The sequence below is a fragment of the Oppia nitens genome, unplaced genomic scaffold (genome assembly GCF_028296485.1).
Source record: "Oppia nitens isolate AA-2021 unplaced genomic scaffold, nextdenovo-longstitch-racon4-pilon3 scaffold10_pilon_pilon_pilon, whole genome shotgun sequence".
Taxonomy (NCBI): domain Eukaryota; kingdom Metazoa; phylum Arthropoda; class Arachnida; order Sarcoptiformes; family Oppiidae; genus Oppia; species Oppia nitens.
In genome coordinates this window covers 2364522-2388971 of record NW_026533189.1, presented here as the reverse complement: position 1 = coordinate 2388971, position 24450 = coordinate 2364522, and the positions used below count along the sequence as shown (strand labels likewise).

Genomic DNA, 24450 nt, shown 5'->3' with positions numbered 1-24450 from the left:
TCTCTCTCTCTCTCTCTCTCTCTCTCTAAACGCCTTAAAAATGCTAAACAGGGAGAAAAAGACTGTCCATCTTAGGGTGTGTTGTGTATGGCGTACAATATATGTATGAATGTATGTATGTATGACCCCTAAAGGTCTTTCCTTTTTTGAAGAAAACATTTTCTGCTGAGTCGCGAGAATAGTGTTTATGAATGAAAAAAAAGCAGAGAAACGCTGAGAAAATAAGGGCTCCGGGAGGGTAAGTGTGTCTGAATAAGACTGCACGTACCGCTCGCAGGCATTTTCATTATTAGTAGAAAAGTCTTACAATATTTTTGTGTGAGTCCTTAAAATTCAGTGCACAGTACACACACACACACACACACACACACACATACAGTAAACTACAGTATGTCTTATGATGAGAGAGAGAGAGTACACTTTTTTAGACAGTATAAGAGTCATAGTGAAAATACATCTAAACCTAACCTATCCTCAACATATTACAAACACACGAAACTGTTCTCTCTCTCTCTCTCTTTCTCTCTCTCTCTCTCTCCTACATTTCCCAATAAGGGAAATCCTACAAAAAATACTGGTAATGTCAAAGTGTGTGCAAAACTTTAGGTCTGTACCGGTTGTGTTTAGTTATAGTATGCCTTCCTTTTAGGCTTCAAGTAATGGATTCTTTATATTCATTTTCTCTATCTTTTCGCTCACACGCTTTTAGACTCCCAGTGCTCTCCCTCTCATTCCGTCTATCTATCTGTATGTCTATCTATCTATCTATCTATTTATCTCTCCGTATCTCTTATATATATATCTTTCTTTCTTTCTTTTTATAAAATCAAATACTGAACTAATACATTGAGATACATTAGTACATGACTTGAATGGCGTAAAAGCACTTTTATATTTATATAATACTGTACGTACTGTACGTATATTTTTGCTGATACTGTAGACATGTAATGGCACACACAAACAAAGTTTGCTATTAATGTTTTATTCAGTATATACTGGTATATAATAATTTTATTTGATACTAACTGACAAATATTTAAATAAACATAAATATGAAATTATTAATATAGATGTATATAATTTATATACAGAATATATATATATATATATATATATATATAACAAATATAATATATTGTATATGATTTCATATAAAAATTTAAATTCTAGTGATTCCTCTATTTTTCAAATGATATATGAATGGAAAAATAAAATATTGAATATAATAATAAAATTTAAAATCACTATTAAATTTATATAATATATAAGTTGCACACATACTTATATACTGTGTGTTGGTCTCTATGATGCAAAAGTTAGAGGTTTTCCCATATAGTGTATATATACTGTATAATACTTAATAAAATAAAATAAAATAAAAAATTTTTGAAACATAAGGGAAACATTAGTTTAACTCCAAATTGATGTTTACAGTACATTACAATAAACAAACTTTTCCATAACATTGCTTAATATAAAAATGTTGATTGGGGCCTAATAAAAATAGGACAACAAATTTGCTTAAATTATTACTATTGCTGCTGATTATACACTACTGGTCAATTGAGTTAATATATATATATATAGAAATATATATATTACTGTATTTACAGTAGTTTTATTTCAAGTTTAATTACACACAAACATACATACATAAAGATAGATAAGCACTTTACTATTTTGATAAGTAAAAATAAAACTATCAGTAATTTTATAATTTAATTTATAATTTTTTTTGTTGTTTAATTTTACAGAGATATGATATTTTTGCCAACGAGTCGTGTATTGGGTCGGCCAACGCCGGCAGCCAACCGTCCATACAACGTAACACACTGAACAATATGGCCAAAATCAGTAATATTAATAATTTAAATAGTAATTTGACTGCCGGTGCCAACAATTACAGTAATAATAATAATAATACTAATAATACTAACCATATAAATAATAATAATAATAATAAAGAGCCATTGAATCGGTTTTGGGAGTTTCATATCAATAGCAATGGCAATGGACACGACAAATGTCGGTCCAGACGTCAAGTGTACTGCTGTATGGGCTCTGTTGTGTTGGCACTGGTATTGCTTATCATCTGTGTCTCTGCCTTAACATTTTTTATGGGTAAGTCACGTATGAATTGAAAATTTTATATATATATATAATTTTATTTATTGATATATAAATTGATAATATTATTATTACCTTTAATAATATTGATATACGCGTACAGTATATATATATATAAATTATTTATACAAGTAATATATTGTACATACAGTAAGTAGATAGATATTATAGATATTACATAACCTCTAAAAAAATACTATACCATTATTTATAGAGCAAATTATATATTTAAACATAAAAAATATTTTTTACAACAATTTTTATTTGATATAACATACTCTGTGTTTGTCTAAAATAAATAATATATATTATAGTGATTATATAATGTTTGTTCACATTTTGTAAAAAATACATACTGTACTAACACAACACAACACAAACACATAAACCATATCTGTATACATAAAATAGCATCAAAATAGATGTAAAGTGGTTTACTTATTATATATAGAGAGAGTGTACTGTATATACTGTATAAGAGCTTTACTGCAAATATCCCATTGAATATCTAAAAGTAAAAAAAATATTGAAAAATAGTTTTCTTTTTAAAGCTATCCTCTGATGCAGAAAATACAACACATTTGACTGAATTAATAATATACTGTTTATATATATATACTATAGTTTGAAAAGGCAATTGCATTATAAACTTATAGACTAAAAGTTATGCAGTATATTATATCGTATATACAGTATATATTTATATATACTGTATAAAGTATTCGCTGCTTATTATCGTTTGTGTTAATAGTTTAGTCCATTTCTGAATAACTAATGCATTCCCATTAGCGACGAGAGGAGAGAGAGAGAGAGAGAGAGACCTATTTTACCATAACTTTCAAATAGCATTAAGTTGTTGTATAATATTCGCGTGTGCACTGGTATTACAAGAGAAACATATATATATATATATATATATATATATATATATATATATATATATATATATATATATATATATATATATAATGTATATACTGTACACAAACACACATTACTAATATATGGCAAACTTTAAGGCCAATGCACCTACAGTACCAATCCATAAGTTAGTAACAGTAGGAGAAAAAAATGCTTTACTCTCATAGCTCTTATTATTGCAGAGTCTTGTGTTTTTATTTTTCTTTTTTATGTATGATTTTAATACTAAAAATCATAAAAAAAACAAAATTTTCATTTCTTTTGATTTCATTGTCAACAACATTGGGAAACATGTTATTTAATATTATATATATCTTATAATATACAGTATATTGTTATATAAAATGAAATCTCATTTAATGAATGCAATGTGTTTTACCATTTAATGTCATTACTTTGATCTCTCTCTCTCTCTCTCTCTCTCTCTCTCTTACACACACACACACACACACACACACACACACACACACACACACACACACACACACACACACACACACACACACACMTTATAGCTATATTCTCAAGTCTATTGTTATATTGATATTGTAATCGCTTTTAACAATCTTAATGAATGCCATAGTTTTATATATATATATATAATATAATAATAAAATATATTATGCTACCACTTATAATATTAATATCAACTATTTTTTACACACGCTATATACGATATAATAATATATAATATATATATACACAGACACACACACACAAACATTTTTTTGCTATTATCATAATTTAATAATTACAAAGACAATTACCCAATATAATAGATGAAACCAATTAATTAGTTTATATAATAATAACAAATAAATTGATTTCTATGTAAGATTGCAAACACGAAATTGTTTTACTAATAGTTAGTTTAGATTTTAATTAAAAAATAGTTTTTTTATATTCTTAATGTGATATAATATACATTTAGACATTAAATTTATAACTTTTTATGATATAGTATACTCTATAAAATAATTTTTTATAATAAAAATATATTTTTTATTTTATTAAATTAAAACATCATAAAGCAGTTATGACATACAATATTTTTTTGGTAAAATTTAATTACTATATATTAAATAAATATATATTTAATTTGTCTATTATTAACATTTTTTATGTATTCAAATTGAATATTTTTTCTCTGAAAATTAAAGTTAAAATTTTATTTTAATGTACTTAAACTGTATTATAGTTTTTAAATGTTACATATAAAACATTATTATTATTAGATTAAAACTATTGCTACATACTCTACAATGCATTAAGTATACATTGGATAAAAAGGCTTATAATTATTGTTTGAAAATTTTCAAAAAATATGAAAACAGGCAAATAATAATAAAATAATAATCATAATAATTAGTATTATAATAAATATCATATTTGCAAAACTAATGTAGAGATTAAATGCTATGCAAATCTTTTTCTCTCTCCAAAAATAAAAATAAAAAAAATATTTTCAGTTCATTATAATAATTATATATTTTCTAAGTACTGTATTAAATAATATACGTATAGTTTACTCAATGAATAATAATATGATCATAAACTCAATAAGTACAGTATATTTTTAAATATTATTAAGTATTAAGTATTAGCACACTCTTAATAAATGCAATTTTTGGTGCCATAAAAACTTTTCCAATATATTTCTATACATACATCTAATAAAGCTGTATATACTGTATATATATTGTCAATAATACTACTGTACTTATTATGGAAAACCTTTTTTTGCTTATTTATATATAWAAAAAATAAAATAAATACTAGTTATAAATCGATTGCAATTGTCTTTATATATATATATATATATATATATATATATATATATATATATATATATATATATATATATATATTGAATATATACAGACATTATTTCCAGTTGTTTGGGTATTATTAGTTGAATTTATTTTATTATTATTATTATTATTTCTCAAACGAGAAACGCAATTATCTTGGATTGAATTTTTATGCAAAAAAAATCCAAACAAAAAGTCCCTAACATTTACACACACAGTATATATACAATATAATGTAAAAATTTGATGTTTGATGTGATCACTTCTACTTTATTATTATTATTATTATTATTATTAAGAAAAAAAAATCAAAAAATCTACATTTCTTTTAATATATACACACAGACAAAGAAAGAGGAAAAAACAAATCAAATGTTTTGGCAATTATCTTAATTGTGTGTTTTACGATCTCATAAATTGCATAAACTTATATTATTTATATCTATATAAACTATATAATAAAGTAAAGTATTATATATATATATATACTGTACCGTACCGTACAGTCACATAAAAACGAAAATCTCAAGCAATTATACTAATATAAGGCATAAATATATTTCTTAATAATAAATATTTTTCATATTTTTCCTAATTAAGTAAATATAATACATTAATAATAGCAACAACAACAACAACAAAAAAGGTCAATCATCAATATTTTCTATGTCTACTTAATATTAAATAGGATTGACTAATAATATATATATAWATTAATTTGATTTTTTTGTGTATTGTATTGTATAAACTATTTAATTGAATTGAACAGCAACAACAAAAAAAGAGTAATGTATTGAAAACAAAAATTCAATTTTAGTAGAAATAAAAAATGAATATTTAATTTCTTTTTTTTATTTTTTATAATAGAAATATTTCTATTGATATAATTTATCTGAATAAAAAATATTAATACATTTTTATAAATACTATACAATATATACAGTATCATAAACAGTATACAATATACTGAATACTAGATTTTTAACTTTTTTTTACAAATAACTACTGTACAACTATAAATACAACTAATATATATATATATATATATATATATAATTTATATTTATTCAATATGCATATAAGTATAGTATTGTGCATTTTGTGTATAATATATTGAAAAATATTTCAAATGAAAATAGAAATTTAATTTTTTGGAAAATATTTTTCTTTTCGTCTAATTTTTTTAGTCGACTCTCACTATTTCACGAATGACTTGTATTTCCATTAGTGATCATTATTTTTTAAAAGCTCTCTCTCTCTCTCTCTCTCTCTCTCTCTCTCTCTCTCTCTCTCTCTCTCTGCTATTATATAAAATCAAATATAAGGGTTAAAAATGAAGTTTAAAATATAAAATTGACTGAACATAACAACAACAACAACTATTACTACTACTACTACTACTACTATCAGTACTATTACTACTACAGTATTATTCAYCAATGCTTTAACAGTATTGATAGTGTACTACAATCCCAGTGTTCAGCTATCAGTGCTCTGGCATAACAACAATAACATTGAGTTTCAGTGATAGAGGGCATGAAATAATTGGATTCAAACGAGACTTATATATATAATATTGAATTGTTATATAAAATTGTATATAATATTATACTGTATATTTGACTGTGTAAAATGCCTATCCCTTTATACAATCTATCTCTCAATGGTTGTCCCTTATCTATCTGTCTCTTTCTCTCTATGCTATGCTATTACGACAAAGAGCACTGGTAGGCAAATCAATTTCAGTAAAAATTTTATACTATAAAATAGCACATATCTGCTGCATATATTGTATAAAATATACCCAATGTATATTATAAACTGTGTACACTATTTCTGATTACTTAAAAAAAAGTATAGCAAATGGAGAAAGGCTTTTTGTATTCATATATATTATGTTTGAATAATGTTTTTCTCTAAAAAATAAAATAAAACCAAATACCCAAATATCACTGTAAGATATTTAAGTGAGTGTATACTGTATATAAATTTATATATATATTTATACAGTATTACTAGAAAAGTAATATTAAAGAAAAGCAAGATATATACTACATATCGGTTGTTACCATAAAATACAAGAAAGAGAGAGAGAGAAGAGAGAGAGAGAGAGAGAGAGAGAGAGAGAGAGAGAGARTACATGACATAATATTATAGTCAACAATAAATTTATATACAATATCTGCAGTATATATATATATTGTAGTGAAAGACAATCACACACTTTACATTCAATATGTTTTTATTTTATTTTTTTTTGTCTTTTACTAACAAAAGTAATAGAAAATTTTATATACAGAATATTTCTTATGTACGATAATATATAATAATAATAATAATAATATATATCTTTTTTTTTGTTTCTTATGTTTCATTTGCTAACTAATAATTTTTATGCACTATTCTACACAATACTACTGTTTCTAACTGACTCTCTATGCCCTACAGTACATATATATACACTATATATATATATATATATATATATTATGTATATATATTACTAGAAATATATATATTCATTTCACAGTCAAGTAGAGAGACATAGCAATTGCAATATTCTGGGTATTAGTCACCAGCACATGTAGTATATACTATACATACCGTTTCTCTACACTCAACACACACACATACACAGAGTACTTTCCCACTCAATAAATTTAAGTGCACTCAACATATACAGAATATATATATATATATATATATATATATATTATTATTAATAATTCAAACGTTAAATAATATTTAAAAAAAATAAATTGTGATGAATGGCAAAATTCAAACATCAACATAATAATAATAATAAGAGAGTGTATAGTTATATATCGATATATTATATACTATACAGTACTTATATATATATTACCTAACATACATAAGTAATGTCGTTTCAAAAGTACAAAAACTAGTATTATTTTTAAACGGCAAATAGAATGACATTTATTTTAGTGTATTAAAATAACATAAAATTATTAATATTAGGTTGACTAAGTAGTTTTGGATTTTAAAAATTAAATATGTCAGAATTTTGTTTTAAGACCTTTGAATATAACTTGTATTCTAAGTAATAATTAGCACTTTTGAAAATTTTAATCAATTTTTAAAAATTTTACTATACAACATGATAAGCATATTGCAATTTTCAATATCAATGATTTTATTGAATAAAAAAGTTTCATTTTCAAATATTGATCTGATATAAACAATTGTTATAATATTATTGATAAAGAAAAATAATAATTTAAAACAACATAATTAAAATTTAACTATCTATTTTTAAACTTTTAAATGAAAATAATTTTTTTCAATTATATATATATATAATAATAACGACATTACTTATGTATGTTAGGTAATATATAATAAATAAGTTGTCCAAACGGTTATCCGCTTCAATACCCATACATARCTAAATGAATAGGCGAAGCACTATAAAAAAATTAAAAAAATATATATATATAATAATATATAAATTTTATATAAATATTTTTAATATATGTATGAATCTTTTTTGAAATATATATATATATATTAATGTAAATCTTTTWTATATATATATTATAATTTCATAAAATCATCATAATAATAATATCTAAAATTTAGCCAACTTTACACTATTTTTTGTTACACACACACACACACAGTACATATAATCATATAATTTATTATTTAAAAGCATTTTACTATTATCTCAAATTTTATATTATTATTATTATTAGTTTTTAGAACAGCAAAAATATATGTTAATATTTTATTTAAAAAATGATTTTTTCTTTCTCTCTCTTTTTTATGTTTAATCCATATTTCTATAGTCAACCGTAACGTAAACTTATGGGACGAGTCATCCTCATCGTCGTCAACACTGTCATCAACGATAAGCCCTAAGTTATCACCAAATATTGAATCCGAGTTTTTAGATAATCAACAGCGAGAGGAACGACTGGAAAAAGGTTTGTTATAAATWCAGAATATATTATATTATAACTGATAATATTTGATATTTATTTTAAATATCTGACATATATTTAAGATATTATACATACACAGTATACATATATATATTGTATATTATAATGGCATAAGACATGTTATAAAAATGTTATGTAATTTATATGATTAAATTACAAGATAACATAAGACAGTATAGTAAAGGCATATATTTCTACTTTAAAAATGTATTATTAATATTGTAAAATGTTTGATGCAATATATTATTAAATAGAGTATCGGATATATACTGAATATAATCTATTATTGAAGTCATATTAGGAGTTTAGTGGAGAAAAAAAGTACAGTATATATGTTTTATTTTATAACTTATACATTGAAATACTTTTATTTGTTTAAAAGCAAACCGAAAAAAAGCTTTTCGCACACAAATCTATATAATATTATTAGATACCATATATCAGGTATAGTATGCATAATATGATTAGAGATGGGCAAATAGAAAGTTTCTAATAAATTTCCCTGAGAAAGTTTCTAGAAAGTTTCTCAGGAATAAATTTCTATAGAAATTTAACTTTTTTGGTATACTATGGGATCCCCATATCTATAGATATTGTAAAACTATAAATATATTAATGAGACACTACTATACATATAATATTATACTATATAATGTAGATTACTGTACAAATGGGATACTTATATAAATAATTATAATTATTTAATAATAATCAGTTTTGTAAAATTTTATTCACCATTTTATTATATAATAGTTTTTAATAAATAAATTTTTACTTTAATTAATAATTAAAATACTAATACTAATATTTAAATATTACTTATAAAAACAATGTTAAAGATAACAAATATCGAGAAAACAAAATTAACCATGGGGATCCCATAAATAGAAATTTCTTTTAGAAACTTTCTAGAAATTTCTCTATTATTTTATAAATTTCTCTTTTTTGCCAACACTAAATATGATACATTTTACTGAAAAAAGATATATATATTTTTTCGAAAAAGTAATGGGAAGGAAATATATGATGTTTTTTAGATATATTTTATATATAAATATAGTATAAAACGTGAATCCACTAAATTTGCTAAATATTATAATACTGTACAATGCATTTGTTTGTTTGTCTTTTTTATATTTCTCAGTGAATTGTATGTACATATATATAATGCATTTAAATTTTATGTAAATATGTAAACATCAGGAATACGTATATCTTTGATTACCAAAAAAACAAACAATAGTAATGGAGAGAATATTCTGAATTATTATTATTATACAAAACAAATTGAGATTATTTTTTTTTGTTTTGAATGTTCAAACATAACATAAACAAATTTAATTTATATTTGTTCAGTGAATATATTATATTTAAAATTGATTTATAATCTACAAGTAAATACTGTATTCAATAGCAAATAATAGCAATATTTACAGATTATTTGTTTAAATGTTAATTGAATGCTATACAAATATAAATTAATTTTATTTTAGCAATATATAAATATATTTTAAATGTATTATAAACTTATCAAAAAATTTTAATATATATTTTTTAAATATTAAACTCTATATGTAGTGATTCAATATTAAAATACCATATATTTTTTTAAACAGTATTATTAAATTATAGACTAACATTTTTTCAATATAAAAATTAAATCCGATTTATATTTTATTTTAAAACTTTGAAATTTCATCAGAAAAAAACAATTTTATGTAATACTGTAATAAATGTTTATCAATATAAATATATATTATATATACAGAGAATAATAATCTGTTAATATTTATTACATGAAAAATAATCTAATTTTAGATTACATATCATAAAGAAAATTCAATTCAATTTTGATTATTTGTGATACGATATGTTATAATATAATCTGATTTATATAATGTTTGATTTTTATATATATTTGTACAAACAGGTAGCAAAGTTATACTCGGAGAGTTCATATTATCCAACCGTCACTATAGTCCAGCCCTCGACAGTCAGTCATCGCAAGATTTTCAGTCATTTGCATCAGATGTCGTCAAATCGGTATGAATTATATGACAATCCCTTTTTTATCCTTCAAAAAACCCCTTATTTTCAAACTAATATACATATACTGTACAGTACAGTACATAATATACAGTATAATATCGTATATCACGTATATATGTAACAATATTTTGTTTTATATTACATTCACAATATTTTATGCATTTTTATATTATATATGTGTGTCTTATTTTGACAGCTAAACAATAATTGAATAACAAATGAGTATCTCTTTTATGAGTGAATATTATTATATTATAATAATATTGAGAGAGAGAGAGAGAGAGAGAGAGAGAGAGAGAGAGAGAGAGAGAGAGAGAGAGAGAGAGAGAGAGAGAGAGAGAGAGAGAGAGAGAGAGGATAGAAGTGTTTGTAATTTGTTTTACCAGTGAAATCATAAATTAAATTACATTAAAGTTTGTATTGAGAAAACAAAACACATATTATTATCATTATTTTTATTATTCTTTATATACAGTGTTTTATATATTGTTTTATTTTGTTTATGAAAGCTATATAAATAAACTATACATATAATTTATATGATAGCAGTCGTAAAAATAATAAAATTTAAATTTAATGTCGATAATCATATGCAAAGTTTCAAAAATAATACCACAAATATACATAATATATATATAGACTAAATAAATATATATATATATATATCATACATGTAAACTATTTAGAGATATTTAATGTAAATAAATCGTGAATTTAATTAAAAACGCAAATTGCTTAGAGCTTTGCCACAAATTATTGCATTGATTTCCACATAAATTAAAATAAAAAGGAGCTTTCAATTCATGCATACAAACACACCATAGTATTGAAATAATTTTTGTGGCAAAAATTTATACATTTAAGATTATATTGTACATTGAAATACTACATATTCAGTGTGTTGATAAATTAATGACTGAACACAACAAGAGAGAGACAGAGAGAGAGAGAGAGAGAGAGAGAGAGAGAGAGAGAGAGAAAGAGAAATAAATTCAGTAAATTACAGAATATTCTGTACATTTGTTTCCCTATTATTAACAGTTGCAGAAACTATTGCCAGCACTGGTATATTATTATCTCTAGTATTATTATTATTATAAACTATCATTTATATTCATAATGTGTGAATGACATACACAATGAATTTACATAATTAATAGACATTACATTTCAATTGTGCATTCATTCACTATATAACACTATATTTGTTTGAGAAAAATTTAATTTATTTGTACGGCTAATTCAATTCAATATATTTAACATAGATATACATATAGCATAACAGTATACCGTATATTGCAGATATAATCCAAGCATTATTTGATACAATAATATAACAGTTTTTTTCTGTACACAAATTATCTTTTTTTTTATTTATTTCTCGTAACAAAATTCTTGAATTACATTAACATTTATCCCATTGAATTGAAATGTATTTGCAAAACAAAATTATTTGTTAATCAAATGCACACACAGACAGACAGACACAAACACACACACATACCCTCCTAAGGCGTTGTTAGCCTACAGTGCACTCACTAAAGCCAACAAAAAAAAGTTTCTTTTTTTTTGCTGAAACTTAAATAAAAATAATACTTTCTCTCTCTCTCTCTCTCTCTCTCTCTCTCACTCACTCACTCACTCACTCACTCACTCACTCAATCTCACAACAAATACAATTAAAACTATAAACCAAATTATAGTTCAATTACCAGAAACTCTCCCCATTGTTGTCGTCTTGAATCTCGAGAGTGGAAAAAAATATTGGAATGAAAATTCAATTTATATTTATTTATTTTCATCCATACATTAATCCTTAAAACCTATAATTAAAATAAATTGTTGATTCATAAGTAAAATTATTTTTATTTTATTTTTTTCTCCTTTGTTTGCAATTTGGTAACAGATGGACGAAATGTTTTTGGAGAGTCCATTGGCTAAGATATATAACTTGACTCAAGTCTATGAATTTAGGTAAGTGCTCCTCGACTACTAGTTTTGTGTATATGTATGTATGTGTGTGTGTGTGTGTGTGAGAGAGAGAGAGAGAGAGAGAGAGAGGAGAGAGAGAGAGAGGAATCTGACAAATCTGTGATCCCAATACACATAACGTTCCCAACAAATTCCTCACAAAATATTAACTTTATTTTCTACTTAAAAACTTATAACAAATGAGTCATTGAAACTGTAATCCAAACAATTGAATGATTGCTCCCTAACCTCTCCCCATACCCATCACTTACACACACACACACACAGCTTATATTATTGCTAACGGGTAAGTGATGGATGACAGCTAACGGGTTAGGCATATGCGACAAAAGGTGGGAAAAATTGTTATATATTTATAATATGCTGTATTCGTTATACAGTATATAATAATTATATTACAATATTTTCTGTAATACAATACAAGTATATAGCAATTTGTTTGTGTGTTTTTGACCGATCATAAGCTCATTAATAGGGATCTGTAAAAATTAATTATGCCTTTCATTCATTCATTTATTAATTTTATCTTTTAATTTGATTTTCAGTGAGAGTGACACCAAAGTGGGTCTTGTCGTCAGATGTCGGATCTTATTGAACATAGAGCTGCTGACAGCGGCACAGGAGGTCGGCCTCACGTTTATCAATGCGTTGGAGAGACGACACGGCCGACTACCGGCCGGAAATCTCAGAGTCGACATCACGTCTATTAAATTTACAGGTTTTTAAAAAGACATTCATTATATATATATATATATATATATATATATATATATCAATATATATTTTCAAAAGAAAAAATACATCTATTCATTCATTACATTACCCATTAATATGCCATTTATTATTGCCTGTTGTTGTTGGCTATACATCTAACTGTGCGCGCCTTATATATATATATATATATATATATATATATATATCATATGCTATTAAATTAGTGTATTGTTTTTATTACACTAAAGTATATAGTCATTGATTATAATTAACTCCATGTGCACCGACTCTCATCCAATTTTTGTGTATCAAATAGTTTGTGTCTTAGATTTTGATTGTGCTATATATACAGTATATATAATATAATAAATATATACTCTATTTATATACTGTATATAAATATATTGATATTAACAACAAATTTATTGATAAATATTATGACCTCAACTATAACTCTATAGTCACTAAACTTCCAGTGCTTTCTCTATGTGATTGGTTAATAACATATTAAACCGTATATATAAAACTTTGTTTATTACTGTTTTGTGCTATCATTAAAATTTTTAGGACACAATTTTGATTTGCGATAAAAATTAATTAAATTTTTTTTGTGTCTTTATAACAATACAATAGCCTTTAYGTTTACTATATATAATATATTATAAGCAATAATATATTTGTTAGTGACATATATGCTATGCGAAAAATAAGTTTATAATAATCAGACATTTACCACATTTTCATTAACTTTACTAAACGTTAATTTAGATGAGAGAGAGAGAGAGAGAGAGAGAGAGAGAGAGAGAGAGAGAGAGAGAGAGAGAGAGATTGAGAGAGAACCCTTAAACTATGTTTCTCTCCAGTATTGTTGGTTATACTGTGTATAGCACTCATAACCGCCGAGAGTGCAGTAGTTAGAGGAGTACCTATTAACGATAGGACAGCATTATATATGAGTTTCCTCGCGAGAGAGAGAGAGAGAGAGAGAGAGAGAGAGAGAGAGAGAGAGAGAGAGAGAGAGAGAGAGAAATAGGCTGTTAGTTGTGATTTAGTATTATAAATGTAATTTTGACTTTACATAAGTTATACTTTATATGTATTTATGTATATCTAATAGTATATGTTTTATCAGTTGAACATTCATTATATAAATGATTGATAAGTACAGGGGATTAACAATAATGAGAGATAGACTATACGGTGAATTTTTCTCATTAACGAAAACTACTATTATATACATAAAACGTTATATAAATTATATATATATATCATTATATTATACAATATATACAGTAAATATCGTATATAATTTATATTATTATATACTTTATATACCAAATATATTGAAGACATTTATATTGATAATTGAATGAAAAAACTTTTTGACTGTCATTTTCCTCTATCTTTTGAGTGATTTTTTTGTTCAATTAATTAATTTTCAGATCTTTTCCCTTATTATTATTATTATTATTATTATTATCGATACAAAAATTGCTGTTTAGTTGAGCATTAATCCCTATTTTTAATCATTGGATTCCCTTTCAATTACATTTATATTACATTATTATTATTATTATTACATAATATAAGGGTATTTAATAGTATTATTCTCGAAGCAATTCGTGTATTGAATGTCAATACATATCAAAATCTTATCATCAAATGATTGAATTAGACATACGGTTAAAATGTGAACCCTTTTTTGTCACACACACACACACACACACACACACACACACACACACACACACACACACACACACACACACACACACACACACACACACACACACACACACACACACACACACACACACACACACACACACACACACACATACATACATACACAGTCACTCACTCACTTCACGCGTAAACCAAAAATAAATCTAAATTTTATCTAATATTTTGGTCGATAGTATAACAGGAATAAAGAGTTTATGAGTGAGWGAGAGAGAGAGAGAGATAATTGATTTAGATATCAATATATTCAATATATCATTAATTTAGACTATGAATAGGTGGTTACATACCATCATTTCATGGATTTTTTATCGTATATATATATATATATATATATATATACAGCATGTGTGTCTGTATGTATGGTATGCTTTTGTATTTGTGATGATTGCTAAAGAGGAACTACACTTATACAGTATATACTATACATATTAATATATATTACTTGAGGATTGACTTAACAAACTTTAGTGATGATCAGTAAATATCTGCAAATAAAGTGATCATTTTATAGATTTGTTCGGTTTTTAGGGGAAGTTATAGTTTTCAATACATATAAAAATTGTGTTATAAATTAAAGGACAGAAAAAGATAGAGAGGTTTATGTGTTTTGCGGGGAATGTCTTATTATAGATGAATGTGTTCTTATGAATAGAAATCACAACACATTCACATAAAATTCTAGCAAAGTATATATAAGTGCTGGAAATGGGAGGCATATCTTTCTCTCTCTCTCTCTCTCTCTCTCTCTTTCAAATAGGATTTCCAAACTCACAAAACCAAAATTACTCTTTACTTGAACCCATTGCCTATAAAAAAAACAGGGATGAAAAAGGATGGATAGTCATACTATAATGTCATTTATGGTCACACAAACATAGCCACAAATGTTATATATATATATACATATAGCTTAACTTATATATATATAAAGTAATATATATTTCTTTACAAATGATAACTACAGCTTCTTATCTTCAGAAAAAGTCTTATTGAATTGAATTAAATTTATAACTCATATACTGTATATATAAACTGTATATAAACGGTTGATGTCTTTCAATAATAACTGTGCCAATAAATGGTGTGTTTCAAGAGAAAAAAATACCAACATTTTGACCAATTTATATATATATATATAACTTTCCTATCTATACAATAGTAATAATGATAGTTTTGTGCTAAACTCAATGTGCAAATCAAATAATAAAAAAACTAAGTTTAAAATGTCTCGTTTTGAATGAAATGTTATTTTTTATGTTTTATTATTATTATTATTACTGTTATGATGTGCTGTTTGTGGTATATTTACAAACCGTCTATATTTTATTATATATATGCTGTATATTATAGTAATTTATATGATGGGGTGTATTTATATATGTTAAAAGTTATAATAGTTGTTTATTTCATTATCACATTTTTCTATTGAATGATTTTTTTTAGTTTATTATACAGTATTCAGTATATCATATATATATATATATATATATATATATATATATAACTTATATGTTGTATATTTGTTTGAGTAAATAAGTAAATAAAAATATAATTTATGATATTTATAGATAAAAAATTTTGAAATTTTATATAACTTGCAGATAATATATATATATATATATATATATATATTTCCAAGATTTATGTTTGTTTAGACTATGAAGATTTTTGATAGAAATATATATAWATATATAAAATAAAAACACGAATAAAAATTTTTGGCTAAAAAATAAAAACTTTCAMAAACATCACACAAATATATATATATATATATTAGAAATTTATCTATTGATGAGACTTTACTTTTCAATACATTGAAAGAGAGATGAAAAATAAATGTATTCAAGAATTGAAATTCTGTATTCAATGATATCTATCATACAATACAATAATGATTCTATGATTCTGTATGTTTTGAATATAAATAAATATAAATATATATTTATATGTCTACTGAATCCAAATATATACCAATTTTATACAGTATATACAGTAATATACTATTGTAGTGTACACTAAAAGACTTAAATACAGTATACGGTATAAATCTGATATAATGGTAGCATTTAATATCTAATCTTTTATTTGTCTGTCTGTCTGTCTATCTGATTGACCCTTAAATTAAATATCTTTTCATAAACTTAATGATACTTTCTATTGTTAGACCGGATTAACCATTAAAACTATTACAGTTAGTGAGAGAGAGAGAAAAAAAAARAAAAAATCTAAGACAATAAAAAATTTACTTTAACTCATATACTGTATATAATATACTTTACTACTGTATACCATATATTATATATCCTTATTATATGGTGTACTGTATATATTGTATAAGTTGTTATCGCCTGTGAAAAACCGTGTGACTAATGGCATGCTTTTCGCACAATATATATATATATATACTGTACTCTAAACAAAATATACAGTATTTTTTCCTCCTATGACCACAACACTGGTAGTTAGTTAGTACAGTAGTTTATGGTGGGTATAGCATTTTTTGGTACTCAAACTATTTAATAACATGTATCGCATTTTTGGCTTTTGTTTCAATTCACACCATCATATCTCTCTCTCTCTCTCTCTCTCTCTCTCTCTCTCTCTCTCTCTCTCTCTCTCTCTCTCTCTCTCTCTCTCTCTCTCTTTATGCCTACCCTTACTCATTCACTCACTTGTTTTCTCACTCATCAAAATAACTAAACTCTAGACTAAAATATATTTTTCCTCAATATACCTGTATATACTATACTATCATTACTAAACCACTGTAAAAAACACATCACTTAATAATATGGTTTTTAAAAAACACTTTTTTCTCCTTCTCCTCTCTCTCTCTCTCTTTCTCACTAATATATCATAACACAAGCACACACACACACATACACACTACTATCCTTTTCAGGTATCAGTGCATGGATTGAAAATTGGWTATATTATCAGTCAGTTGATAACAGCTTGGGAACCGGTAGTAATAGCCTAACTATCGGTGCCAACAACGATGATAACATACTAGTGCATGAAATAAATAGTTTGCATGATAAAGTACTGGATTTAAAGCATAMTATTGAGCCATTACCACTGTATAGCCGCCACCGTCACCACCAAAGTTACCAATTTTGGTTGTATACTCCCAAAGACTATTATAACGATACTGTCAGACAACTAATGTCTGAACCAAACATTGCAACAAACAGTAGATCAAAGCGCTGGACAATGACTGTCAGTAGTGATAATGACACTGATGTCGGTGCCAGTCCTATGTCCAGTAGTGGTGTCTCCACACTGCTGACCAAATTTGTTGATAACATCGGTGGTAATAAATATTCTGCACGTGATATCACTGATATTAAAGGCATGTCCGCTGCTACTAATGGTTTGTGCAATTTAATACAACACACATACATATCTATAGATAACACACACACACACATCACATACAATCATCATTATATTTAGTTTATATCAATACATTTATTAATATCAATAGTATATATCTATAAGTAAATCGTTTATAAAATAGTAGCACAATATCCGACTCTCTGGACTTATTATTATATCTATTAGTATGTAGACTACTGTATAGTAGCATCTTATCTGAAAGTTATATCTACTGATGTCATATACTAGTAGTACAGTATATACACARTATATATATATATAGACATTAAATATATGAGATAATGATTTTTTCTAATGATTTTTACTATAGAATACTATTCTAAACGTATAAAGGATTACTTATTGCTATCAAAAATAACATTAGGAAATATATATATATATATATATATATACTGTACTATTTATAAACAGTTAAATGTAATGAAAACAATATAACAATTTTTTCTACACTACAATAATCATATAAATAGAGACAAAACGAGATATGCCTACAAATGGTGAGTCAAATGTCGGTGATATGTCGCTTAATGAGCCGGTAGTTAAAGCAAGTGATGATATTCATGCAAATAATTATAATACTAGTAGTTCAAGTAATGGCYGGCCGGGCAATCAATTAATGTATAGCCGTCCTAATCATCGTATTGTTATAAATGATAACAATCAGTACGATATGATAGCCAATGACGTTATTAACAGTAATATCAGCGCCACCGGTGCTGCTGACTATAGTATCTCTGATTATGACTCTTACATAACAAAGTTAATGGATTGGGATCTAAATGAATCTTCGCGTTCATTATCTATAGCCTTATCGACGGCCAGCGCCGCCGCCACCAGTATTGCCAGTCCTACACAGATGGCCGGACCTGTGTTGCATCCGCTGCCACCATCGTTCAGTGGTAGACCAGAGACCACTAACGTTGCCACAGATGACGTGCCGCCGACCAATGTTTACGCCATTTCTGGCGGCAACGCCAACAGTGATGATGATAACAGTAATAATGATGGAAAGGGATCGCCGCCAGAGTCCACAAAACAAACCAGTGGTAAGTACTTTGATGTTTTGTACATTTTTGGAGACAGCACTTGTATGTTCAGTGATAAGCGAGAGAACGAGTGAGTGAGAAAAAAGTGAATGAATGACATTATGTGTGTGTGTGTGAGAGAGAGAGAGAGAGAGAGCACTGGTATGTGCACATCATTAGTCATTAAGCCCTACTAACAAGGGCTACAAAACTTTTTCGGGATTTTCTCTCTCTCTCTCTCTCTCTCTCTCTCTCTCTCTCTCTCTCTCTCTCATCTATCTATCATTCGCTTAGCATTTTATTGGCCTTTTTCTAAGATCCCTTTCCCTGAGACATTACATCCTTTTTCTTTTCCTTATATATATATATATATATATATATATATATTTAATACTTAACTCCACTCTTCACTTATTCTGTTATACTTTTAATCTCTTTTTTTCTTTCACTTAATATTTTTCATTTACTGAAATGAGAAAGAGTGAGGAATGTTTGGATAGAAAGATAAATAGATTGAAAGATAGATAGCGAGAGAGGGAGAGRGAGAGAGAGAGATCTTATAGTGAACATCACAGCAAAAGCAGATTATATTTAATAAATACTTATATTTAGTTAGTATTTTGTTTGAACCATATTTAACACTAAATATAATACTCTCAACAAATACAATACTTATATTTAAGTATACAATACTACAACAATACAATTGCAAGACGTTGTTTTAAGAAAAGAGAGAGAGAAGAGAGAGAGAGAGAGAGACTCAAACGTGTTTAACAACCAGTAAATTGAAGCAAATATAGTATTTTTGGAGAAACAGATAGTCTATCTTTTTCTCTCTCACTCTTTCCCCTTCTCATCACTTGAGAGGGCAGTTATTATTATATGTTAGGTATATCTATGTATGTCTGTCTATGTATGTCTAACAGTTATTTAATAGCAAAATTACTGATGAACAGCACGTTTGGCTTCACATACAAAAGCAACTACTGGTACTACTAGTAATTGTAATACTCTCTTGTGATAGTCTTTTATATGTATTAAGTTTTTTTTTAAGTCCATAAGTAAAAGCTCTGTAGTTTGTTGTGTACAGTTACAACACATATCACTTTACAAATTGTAAGTTATATCATATTATTACAAAAAAAACACCAACAAAATAACAGTACAGTTAGTTGTTAGGTTGTTATGAAAAGTTAAGAGTTGTTAGGTTGTTATGAAAAGTTAAGAGACATTATCTGTAGTTATACAGTAAGTATAGTAATAGTATATACAGTATATAAAGACGACAACACCAAGAATTGCAAATTAAAAGTTAATATTAATGTTTTTGTTTAGTCTGACATATCATATCATATATAAAATATTTTCTCTCACTTACAGTATATAAATATATATATATATAATGTATAACACATTTATGTGTTGGTCTCTGTCTTAATTCAGTACTGTATGTATGTGTTTGACTAAAAGGGAAGTGTATGCTAACACACACACACACCCGGAGTGATGATGTAAATCCCAGTGAATTTTGGTGATTGATTATGTGCTGTATGTTAGGCACAAAAATTTTAGTTTTACACATTAAATACACATAAAATAGACATATAAATTATATATACTTTATCTACATACTGTATATAAACTAACATATATGACATACTGTATATATTTCTTGTTATGCATAACTTATTTATAATTTACCAGAAGTTTTAATAATAATAATAATACTATTAATACTAATAACAAAAATATCTTTTTCAATAAAACTCGTAGACCATATAATAATATAGAGAAATAGGTCGTCTCATTTACCCCCTCCCCCTCCTCCCCCATACCATTTGAGCTAAACATATCCGTTAAATATCATACACAGAAAATTAATGATAAAATAGTTATGAATAAAATAGCAATAAAATCTCTTAAATGATGGAAAATTATTAATGAATTTTTTGAGATCATGAGAGAAATACATTATTAAAAATAGTTTTCACTTAGATTTAATGGTTATATTCCTAAATATATGATTTATAATATAATCTCATTGAACGGAATTTAATTGAATTTTTCAATCATTTTGTATATACAGTACACAAAGCATAGAAGTTTGTTAGTAATATAAACTGTATTTTGTTTTTTGTTTTTATATCAAAAGTTTGAAATTATCATTTGCGAAACAATACTAGACTATTATATACGTATCTATTATATTAGAAACAATTTATATTCCTTATACACAGTATTTTGAAGTCTACATAAAATAAAAAAACAAAACAAAAACTAAAATTTTTGCTTAAATGAAAAATAATAACAAATATATAATCAAAATCTACTTTTCYGGGACTCTCTCTCTCTCTCTCTCTCTCTCTCTCTCTCTCTCTCTCTTCTCTCTCTGAAAGAGAATAATCAATAGATTACTGTTTCTTCTAGTGTTTTACAGAATATTCTTTAAGATAATATATATGTTTTGTATTATCTATTATACAAGTTATATATATATGCAGTTGTCCTAAGATTAATGTTTCATATATTTTGAATTCAATTCTAATTTTATAAGTAGTAAAACACATTTGTAATTTTCCCAAAAAATAATAAAATACAAAATTGTATTAAAATTATTAGTTCTACTAGTATTATAAATTCAATGTATAGTACAGTACTAACTCTAAAATAGATACGAAAGATTTATTTTTGAACCAAAAATTTTTTAATTTATTGTATCGACTAATCCATTGCGATTCAAGTCATTAATTAGTTGTGTTTGTATTACTACAGTACTAGTAGTAGTAGTAGTAGTGGAAAGTCATGAGTTAGCAATTGGAGAGACCCTTAAGTTTATTGTTTGCCTTTATTTTTATTGCTTAACTGTTAACTGATTTTTTCCTCTATTTTTCCTCTTATGCATCCAATCTCTTAAACTCCCTGTTCTTAAAGCCAAACAGTCTTACAAATACTTAAATTCTTTGCTAAGTTGTTATCATTGTTGTTGTTGTTGTTGTTGTGTGTGATTGTTGTATTGCTATTATTATTTTATTGTTGTGTATTTGAACACTTTTAATGAGAGAACAAAAATTAATTATCATTTAAAGGACACGACAGTATGGTAGTCGTGGATCATAATAAGCCGGTGCCGATCGTAAAGCCAACAGTCAATAATAATAATAATGGTATTGTCATCAGTGGCGATGGTTTTCCAAATAAAGTGCCCCAAAGTGTTGTCAAAATGCCGATTGACATCACTATTAGTGTCAGTGGTAATACTGATGGCGATAGTAGTGATAATAATAATAATCACGAAGAAAAAGTGCCGATTACTAGTGATAACAATGGCAGTGGTAATGATGGTGTGACAGCTTTTTGGTCCAACTGGTCTGAGTGGTCGCCGTGTCGTGGCCTCAACGGAAAGTGCGATTCCGGACGAATTCATAGCCGAATCCGCAAATGTTTGGCTCAGAGCGGCGAAGTGGTCAACAGCGATGTCTGTCGAGTCATACAACGAGAACAACAGGAACTGGAGATCCGGGACTGTCGTTGCGATCAGGAACAAGAAAGTCATCATTTTATGGTCAACACTACTAATGTTACCGATAGTACTCATCTGTTAGAAAAACCGGACAGAGCTTGCAATGACTGTAAACAGGACGAGATATGTTTGCTTCAAGTGAAGGCTGCCGTTCCGTTTTGCGCCAAAATTAAAGACCCGAGAGATCCGAGAGGTTGTGGCGGYTGGTGTTCCGGTCATAAAGAATTGTGTCGCTATGTCGGCGCTCAGACATATCAATGTGTCGACGATTCCGAGTGTTTGGACGGCGAGTGGCAGTGCGCTAACGGTCTCTGCATACCGGAGTCCAGACGTTGCGACGGACACTTCAATTGTTTCGATATGAGCGACGAAATGCACTGCCAGTGCAAAGAGGATGAGTTTCATTGTGGAAACAAGACATCATGTCTTCCTCTTAGCCAACGATGCGATGGTATTATCCATTGTTGGGACGGAGAGGACGAACAAAACTGTACAAAATTGTGTTCAGAAAATCAATTTACTTGTAATTCGGGACAATGTATACCAATTGAAGCATTTTGCGACTCTCATCGACACTGTACTGATGGATCCGATGAACCCGACGGCTGTAATTCAACGATTGGCAACAATGGAGGCACTAATACTTGCAAATCGCATGAATACCAGTGCCGTAATGGCAAATGTATATCCAGAAGTCAGGTGTGTGATGGGGATAACCATTGCGGCGATGGCAGCGATGAACGTGATTGTCGGCCACAACTACAACAACAACAACAGCGCCGAAAGCAACAACAGCTACAACAACAACAACAACAACAACACTCTTCAGGCATCAGTCAGACATCCTAAAGAGTTTGGTGTCTAATACTACTAATTAAGAGGACAGTTATATTTATTAAAATGGATTTATTTTTATCGACATCTATTTGAAGCTATTGTTAGCTAATTTAAAAACAACTAATAATAAGTTTTTTAATACTAATAATAATAATAATTTATATAATATATAGTACTAAATAAGTTATGAAACAAATTTATTATATGATTTATAATGATGTTCATTGAAAACCAGCAAAATTGACATTTAAAAAGATCTGTAAAATTATTATTTTTATTTTTTGTTTGTTTTTTATTTATAGATTTTGACAAACAAAACATACAAACGGTTTTAACTC

At 26.4% G+C, this 24450-nt stretch overlaps 1 protein-coding gene across 2 annotated transcripts; it reads left to right on the top strand.

Moving 5' to 3' along the window:
* Positions 1–1972: 1972 nt before the first annotated feature.
* On the top strand, positions 1973–24152 carry LOC128953173 (uncharacterized). 2 transcript variants are annotated; one of them, XM_054299009.1, is made up of 8 exons: positions 1973–2124; positions 8675–8812; positions 10761–10873; positions 12786–12853; positions 13417–13589; positions 18234–18704; positions 19201–19776; positions 22842–24152. In XM_054299009.1, exons 1-8 carry the CDS (start codon positions 2058–2060, stop codon positions 24122–24124), a joined length of 2889 nt encoding a protein of 962 aa, XP_054154984.1. In that variant the 5' UTR covers positions 1973–2057; the 3' UTR covers positions 24125–24152. The 2 variants fall into 2 exon arrangements, with proteins under 2 accessions (XP_054154984.1, XP_054155738.1); XM_054299763.1 differs by lacking the exon at positions 18234–18704 and having other exon boundaries at positions 19537–19776.
* The last annotated feature ends 298 nt before the right edge of the window (positions 24153–24450 follow it).